The sequence below is a fragment of the Halictus rubicundus genome, chromosome 10 (assembly GCF_050948215.1).
Source record: "Halictus rubicundus isolate RS-2024b chromosome 10, iyHalRubi1_principal, whole genome shotgun sequence".
NCBI lineage: Eukaryota > Metazoa > Arthropoda > Insecta > Hymenoptera > Halictidae > Halictus > Halictus rubicundus.
The window spans coordinates 9,841,228-9,849,707 of record NC_135158.1 but is presented as its reverse complement, the minus strand read 5'-3'; the positions used below and the strand labels follow the sequence as shown (position 1 = coordinate 9,849,707).

The 8,480-nt window shown below is 47.5% G+C and overlaps 1 protein-coding gene across 4 annotated transcripts in view; it reads right to left on the bottom strand.

The window, feature by feature from the left end:
- Positions 1 to 613: 613 nt before the first annotated feature.
- The window catches only part of Mura (ring finger protein murashka), a 46,325-nt gene continuing 38,458 nt past the window's right edge, over positions 614 to 8,480 (bottom strand). For all 4 annotated transcript variants that reach the window (XM_076794969.1, XM_076794970.1, XM_076794971.1 and 1 more), the window contains 8 exons: positions 4,395 to 4,596; positions 4,177 to 4,264; positions 3,967 to 4,052; positions 2,889 to 3,518; positions 2,193 to 2,384; positions 1,725 to 2,017; positions 1,312 to 1,627; positions 614 to 1,042 (listed from right to left, as the gene is read on the bottom strand). In XM_076794969.1, coding sequence (XP_076651084.1) covers positions 968 to 1,042; positions 1,312 to 1,627; positions 1,725 to 2,017; positions 2,193 to 2,384; positions 2,889 to 3,518; positions 3,967 to 4,052; positions 4,177 to 4,264; positions 4,395 to 4,596 — 1,882 coding nt within the window. In that variant the 3' untranslated portion in view covers positions 614 to 967. The remainder of the gene's footprint in view (positions 1,043 to 1,311; positions 1,628 to 1,724; positions 2,018 to 2,192; positions 2,385 to 2,888; positions 3,519 to 3,966; positions 4,053 to 4,176; positions 4,265 to 4,394; positions 4,597 to 8,480) is intronic.

Below are 8,480 nucleotides of genomic sequence, written 5' to 3'. Positions count from 1 at the left end.
ATAGTCTCGCGCGCAAACACACACGAGCCCTAATTGATTCTGTACACTATCCGAGAGTATGATTATAAACACAAAAAAGAAAACCGGCAAACGAGCGGTCAGATTCCGTGTACACGAAGAAAGCGCTTCGAGGAAACGAAAACTCGCAGGGGCGGAGTAAAGAAAGAACAAACGGGGACGAAGCTCGGGACGAAAGCCTGACGAGAAGCAACCGGAGACTGGAACTATCCTTCCAACGAAACGCTCGATCTTTGATTTTTTTTTTTTAATTTTTGTCGAGTTTTGAAAACGATCATAGAGCTGTTCGCTTCCCGTCCTTCCCCTCCGACACCTCGATCTTCACCCGTGGAAAACACAATGGAATAGACGCAGCGACGTTATTCGCCTTACACGAATCTTTTCGTTCTCGTTCGCATGCTGTAATTAAAATCGTGTACCTTCGTCGTAATGGGTCCTTTTCTCGGCACCGACACATACATCTCGTACCCTGAATTTACTTTCTCTTAATATTTCTTTTCACCTTGCTCCCCTTTCTTTCACACTCTACTCGCTTCCACTCTCTCTCTCTCTCTCTCTTTCTCTCTCTCTCTCTCACTCTCTCTCCTGCTCTTTCTCTTTCTTTCTTTCTGTGTCCCAATGCGCCTTTGTCACCGAAATTCCTCTCCGGAAGTCGCGGTCCGTTCTATGGACGTGACGAGGCAGGATGATGATCATCGCGTGACGACGACCGGGGGTCCCTCTCTCTTTTTCACTCTCCCTCCCTCTCTCTCTATCTACCTCTCTTTCGCTCACTCTTTCTCGATTTTTCTTCTACGCGTCGGGGCCAGCTCGGCTAAGAGAAAAGGCGCGCAAATGCGTATCAACAGAAATTTGCACAAACCAGCAACGTGACGGCTGGATGCTCTGTGCGAAGTAGCGTCCCTGAGACCCGCGACAGTTGGCGCTAGTGCACTTGAGCAGGCTGGCGTCAGTCGCTACCGGTCCCACTATTGCCGAAATACTCGCCGGCGTCTCCACGACATATTGGACAGGTTCGGTTCGACTGCAACAAACGAGTTAAAAAACACTCGGTTAACTCCCATCGGTAACAACCAACGAGGGGCTGCGTATTACACCCTAACCTTGCACCGTACTGTCTCGATAAACGCGAGAAACATGGGCGCGATTAGTCTGCGGATCTTTATGCAAAAGAAAATATATCTGCATTGTCACGGTCCCCATGTTTCAATTCTAGTTTAATCAGAACTAAGTGCAGGTAATATCGAGGACTTATCTAAAGGCGTTGTTCGCAACAAGGATGCGATGACTTACTCTGAGCCACTTGTCGATGCACTTGGAGTGGAACTCGTGAGAGCAGGGCAGAACGCGAAGGGACTGCGAGGCTTCGAAGTCGCACATGCAGACCACACAGTTGGTCTGGTCGCCCTGGTGCGTCTCCGCGTTGAACTTGTAGGAGGGCAGTTGCTCGACTTCGGCCCGAGTCATACCCCTGGGTTTCGCCTCCCCTAGCCTCTCCGCTAAGGACAGCAGAGCCTCGTAATTCTCGGTCGCTGAATCCGAGACGGACAGCGAGGACAGCTCCGCCTGGCTGTACGGTGATAACGGTGGCGGGTTTCTCAACATCGCCCTGCGAAATTACGAAAATTTTTCCGTTGATTCTCGCGGTTCAGTTTCGATCGATTGAGACGCGAGAGAAAGATCTTGGCTGTGCAGGCAATGCTTACAAGAGGTGCAGCAAGAATCCTGGGATGGGCACCGATCCAGGTGGTGCGCTTCTCCATCTGTGCGACCTCAATCGTCTCAGCGCGAATATGTTGCGATCGGCCAAATGACGAGGTCTCGTCTGAATCATTTCCAATTGACTGTTCCTGGTTTCCGACACGAATATGGGTGGAGGTGTCGTGACTTGAGTGAGAGCCGGCGGTGAATACGAATGCGGTAATGGTAACGGAGCACCCGCGGCGGCTCCGACTCGGTGAGGGTGATGGGATTCTATTAACTCTAATTCAACTTCCCGCTGTAACAAACAAGAAATTGTAAGTAAACACCTAAATTCCAGGCTCACGGTAACAACTAGGAAGTCGCGGATCGGGAGGCTCAACGTTTCACCCCTAAAAGCTGAACCGTGAGGTCCAGCATAGTTTATATCGGAAAGGAACGCTCTAATAGTTGAACAGGGAGAATGATGATACCTGTTGTGAGAGCTGGTGGTGCGCAGCATAGTGAGGCGGTGGCGGAGGCGCGTGAACATGATGGAGGGCTGCGACAGGACCTCCAGCCGGCGTTGGATATCCTCTGGATGGTGCGCCGACTATCGTACCGACCAGACTATGGGCTGGGTGGTTCGGATGAGGCGTAGAGTAATGGCCGGGGTGATGGGTGACCTAAAAACGTTTAAACATTGCCGTGTATCTCGAACGAAACACTGAATCAACGGGAACTTTCCTCGTTTCGCCACGAGGATGAGTCACAAACTGTTGCGAATCGATGTTTCTTGTGCGAATAGAAAATTAAATACTCTGCACGCATGCGAACTCTTTATAGCTGACTGCTACGTACAGTGGGTGATCATATCGCCATACAACACTTTTTACTTGTTATAGTAAATAGATTTACTCCTTGAAGTATTGATATGCATTTAGGAAACAGCCTGTATATACAACCAACATTGTCCCTGGCCACTGTAGTGACCCTCTACAGATTAAAATTAGAGATCGCTGAGTAGATAAAGAATAATAGAGGAACAAAGCTCCTGAGAGGTTTGGAGACGTTGTTGGTGGTGGTTCTCGGCGGGAGATAGCCGATCGGGCCTCGCATTTAAGAAATATCGACTCGTAACGGTTTACGTGACCAGAGCTCGATCCGTGGCAGAGGCCAGGGATGCTTACCTGACACGAGTGCGCAAACGCGTGCGCCCCGTTCGGCGTGTATATGCCGTGCAGCTGGCAAGGAATTCTGTAACCTGTCGCTTGAGGATGCCAGAGGGGTTCCCCGCTCACGGCAACCCCCAAGCCGGTTACGCCGACCTGGCCGACGTCGACGACCACAGGGCCGTCCGCCCCTTGCGCAGGATGGTGTCCCGTCCCGGCCGGGTGATGGGGATGCGTCTGATGCGCATTATGCATATTATAGTGGGAGTTGTGCAGATTGTGTGGCGAGTTGTGAATGTTGTGATGGGAGCCGTGGATCCCGTGGTGCGAGTTGTGAATGGTCAGATGAGGATTGTGACTGGGCAGCAACGGATGGGAGAGACCGAAAGAGTCAGTGTATCGCTGATAACGATTCCTGATGGTTGGGCTGCCGCGGGTCGACATGTGATTGCGGGGCGATCGTCGCTGAGGCGCCGATGAGTATTCCCATGGCGGCGGAGGAGTCGGCAGGGACGGTAAAGAGGGTATGGATGGCAGGGTCGTATGCAGCGGGGGTGTAGGCGACGGAGGCGTTGTTTCACGGACCTCTATCTCGGACACGGCACCGTTGCGAGATATCCGACGACGTTTTCTGGATGGAGACTCGCTCTGAAATCGAACAACGTTGTTTTCATTACATGTCGCTTGACTTTGCACACGGTGGGCCAGAATCGCAAAGTGCTCGACAAAATTCGTGACTCTGTTAATTATACGTTATTCATACGTTCAAACGGCTCGCTGTGCGGCGAGTCGAGTCGGTGAAGCTAAACAAATGTATTGTTCGTCCACGAGAAGCAACGGGCATCACCGAGACCCCAACGCTAGGTTCCCTATGTAAGGTAGGGATATCAGGTATTTAGTAGGGCATAGATACCAACAAGTTTTCTCTATGCCTCCTTCTCGTGGACGAACGATAGCAACCGCTCGAGTGCGACAGAGTTGAAGTTCCATTTCTCGGGTGGTTAGCAATGGACGCGCACTGCCGCCTCGCCGAGTTGTCTTCGTTCGATCGAGCTTTGCCAGACTTCACCAGACAGTCTCTGGGAAGATGATTTACCTTTCTGCCGTCGTCTTGACTAGGCTGTCTGTAATATGGCGGCGACGGCTGGATTTGTACAGGACTCAAAGGTAGCTGATTGGTGGCTGAAACACATGCCGTTGGTTAAAGAATCGTAACGAAGAGACACGCACGGTTGGGCCGAGAGATCGATTGACTGTTTCGAAACTCGGTGTGCGTTTGTGTGAATGTGTATGTATATATATATACCTTGAGAACTCCTACGGTACTCCATATCGACGCCGCTGGCTCCAAGTCCCGGACTCATGTTCAATAATGGATCACGCATCGTGTTCTCCTGCGAGTGCATACATTTTTTAGAAAATACCGAACGAGGAATCACGGAACGGGGAGAGGAGGATGTTGTGCGTGCATGTGTGAGTGGTATGTGTTCTCGCTTTGTCTTGCCGGTTTCCGGGGATGCTTACTTGGCCGCAGATGTTAATATGCAGGGGAGGAGAGTTTGCTGGCGGGCCCACGGACTCCTGTGCGAAGTGGGCCGGAGGACCTCTTGATTGAGGACTGTGCTGAGGGGGCGGTTTGTACCCCACGCTGGATCCGCCTACGTTCCCGTGATACGAGACTTCCTTACCGTTCGGTCCGGAAGACGTACCAACCCCGGGACAGTCCCTAAATACGCAAACAATGAATTAGTATCGTCGCAGTCACTCCGAGTGCCGACGTCACGGCGAAAGTACTCGATACTCCGCTAGAATCCTCGGTGACTCGCTAAACAATCTCACTTTCAATCGAAATTAAACCGAGGAGAATGTAATCCTTCCGAACTCTAACCCATTACTTTGTAATGCATTAAGATTCCTCAAATGTTTTCACAGTTTCGTATTTCATCGAGTCTTTTTATCGCAAATACATCAAAGCCCGCAATCTACTGATCGCAATGTTCGCTTCATTTCAACTCCAAGCGTGCGATAAAAACGATTACCAAGTATCATTAAGAGATGATAAAGACATCGACTGAAAGTGAAACTGACTTACCTAACTCAGAAGCCCGAGGGAGCTTTATGAAAATACTTCTCCTCTCTGTTTCGAGTACTTTTACCGCGACGGGGGACAGGCGGGCGATTCCAAAAAAAAAAAAAGGAACGTGTTTCTTCCGAAAATCGATTCGCGTAAATCGTCAATCATTCGCGCGCGTTGTCGATCCTTTCCAGAATTGCTTTTGTACCGATATACCGGTTCCAACGGCTCGACGGCACCGGCCGAAGTGTTAGGGAACAAACACACCTATGCACGCCCTCCGACACGGCACAATTATCATCGTGTCGGCGAGATTCCTGCGCCGTTATCCTTAACTCGTTACTAAATCCGAGCGCAGCGCGATAATACGTTCCGTTGCACTAGATAGAAACGTCGCAGTATTATTTCTAGCCTCACGCAGCTGAACGAATGTGGCCGCGGCGCGACGAGTCTCCGGTTGTGTTTACACGAACCATTTGCGATATAATAATCAACAAATCTATGCCAACGTCGCTGTTCCATCGACCGACGACTTTTTTTCCGCCGTCAGGGGTCATGTGCGCAATTATGGTTGGGATTTTTACCAACATGTAAATATTTTCGACACACATCTAGAAGTTTCTTGTTTCGCTTAAAAGCGACCTGAAGAGAATATGTAGGAGCATAAAATTCGAAACCTCGAGCAGCTCTGACCCACGTCGTTCCACGAAATAATGCCTACAGTTGGCTCTCGGTGCGTGGATTATAAGCAATTATGGTACGCGGGATATTTAACGAGATGTAAATATTTTTATAGACTTCAAGAAGTTTCTTATTTTAGTTGAAAGCGGTCTGACGAGAAATATTTGGTACGACTTGAACCTCGAACGGAGCTCTAACCCGCGTCTTTCCGCGAAATAATGGGGCACGTAACAATGGGAGTACGAGATGAAGAAGGAAGAACGCGTGTACGCTCATCCAAAACTGATACTGGTATGTACAGTGGCATGCTAAACAAGATAACCAGTGATGAAACGTATAAACATGGTACGCAAAGAACAGAGAGAGAGAACAGTGGGGGTACACAGAAGAGCAAGTAGGGTTCGGTACAGAATAAAAGAGCAAACGTACAAGCATTCGGGCAGCGAAGAGAGAACGGGAGAAAAATCGCGTTTCGCCATTGACGAACACGCTCGAGGAGAGATTGTTATTGATCTGAAGTGGTACCTCGAAGGTCGCGGTGCTGTACGGCGTGTATCATGCAGCAATGAGTCGCCTCGGCGAGCAAATTCGGAGTTTCCATGCCCGTTTGCGGGATTCGTCGTCGAAACAACGGGAATACAGAATGATTTTTTGCGACGAGCTTGTACCGTCGACACCGGCAGTTCCTGTATTCTATTTACAACCAGGATCGCATGTATTTATGTACAGATATGCTCTCACGCGAACTTGTACGCGCGAGCGAAGCTGACGTTTATCTTTTTCCTCATGCAAATCGTGCGCGCGCGCGCGAACCTGTGGCCATGGATTTTTGAACGGTCTACATCTACAGCAGGATTTCGCGCGTTTCCGGTGACGAAACACAGTAGTGCACGGTTAAATTTGCATGCGTTAGCCGCCCCACACTTTCAATAGGTGCTTCAGCTCGATGAAGCTACCTCAGTAGACAAGGATAGAGCATGCAATGACACGACTGGGGGAAAAGTAAACAAAATTTTATTCTCAGTAATCGTATTACCTTTATAATTGCAACACCGATGGACGACCGAGATTCTTCCGGTTAAAACGAGTCCAAACACGAGGCAGATCAGACTATTTTTACCTTAATTGAGATGTCGATTGCTCCATATTCAATAGGTATAATTAGTCCGATTTACCCCGTGTTTGGACTCGTTTTAATCGGAAAAATCTTGGCTATCCACTGACGCTGCAGATATAAAGGTAACACGATCACTGAAAACGAAACGAACGCGGTCTCTCTTTGGAGATTTTCTCGCTTCGTCGAGGCGTGTTCGAGTCAGTTCTTGGAAAGCACCAGAATTTAACTGGTGGCTTCTGAACAGATGTACATTTAATCGTGCACTACTGTACTGTTCGAGGAAAATCGAAATCGATGAACCGTGTGGCGACGCGAAACGAACGACCGACACTGGCGCGCGACGTCGAAACGCGTGCATCGCAAGGAGACCGCCCCTGCGACCGTTTATTATCGTTGATTAGAATGGTCGACTCCTCAACGATGGCCACACTGAAAATTAAATACACACTTGCCAGGCCGAACGCGTCGCTTGGCAAAACACTTTCGAGACGCTCGCTCTCTATCGCAGACTCGGTGTGGGATAGGTCCTAACTGTACTGGACTTGTTCTTGAACTTTGAATTTGTTGTGCGAACAAGGGAACAATTATTTGAACCTTTCAAATTCAAATTCAAAATTCACCATTTCAAACTACTGTTATTTTCAACTCGTTTAGTTAGCAATCCTAGCAATTAATACAGCACATTTTCAGTATGGTTCAAAATTTGAATTACTTGCAATTCAAATAACACAAACTTCTCAAACGATTCGAAAACAGACTATATTGAAAAATGAATTTAAACTGGAGCTGCTTTCCGTGAATATTGTTTCATAATCAAGTAGAATGGGATAATTAATGGTAAGAATTTAAACTGAAGGTAACAAGAGCTAAATATTTTAGCAGGAATAATAGATGCAAAGTGCGTTTGTATTCTTGCATCGTGCTTCAAGTTGCGGGAAGAGTAGAAAATAATTTCCGATATTTTTTTAAGTAAAATACATACTGTTTCTAGCATCATTGCAAAGAACGTGGGCCCTTTTACAAAATTCGTGAATGTAAATTCAGAACGTGATGCAAATTACTGAAAGATGTTAGGTTTGTTTTTTAGACCAGGTCTGCGATCGAAATTTTTCGCGGGCGTAACGAAAGAGAACTGATCGGCACACTTCAGTGCCGGTCGACCGTTACAGAAACCGTTTTGAGAATTATGCCAGCATTGTACGTTACGGAATTACGCAACCGGTATCCCGGTCAGAAAGAAAGAAACCGGGCGATAATTATATGCCTCATTACGTGATAACCAAATCGCGACACTTCCGATTGCGGGAGCCGAGAATGTTATGCGGATGGGTTACGATCGGCTGCGAATTTACGGGACAAATCCGAAACGTGTAACAGTCGATCTGATAATAATCGAGTTTAACCTGTTAACCGGCAGGTTTTCTCAAAAAAAAAAAAAAAAATATCGATATCGCCAAAATAAAGTTACTACGAAAACCTGCAAACTAATATCAAATAATTCGTAAAATCCTACAGACCTCAAGAAATTCTTAACCCTTCAGTGAACCATCAAAATGTACTTTAAATTATATTCAATACTCATCTCTATCGAAATTTTAAATACAAGTGAGATAGTAAGTATTTCATCTAAATCCACAAATAGCTATATTATTAATAGTTAACACTAGGTTTAGGGGACCCGTCAAAATGAAGGGTTTTAATATTTTCCATTTAAGATTTTTAAGATTCTAAGGCTGCA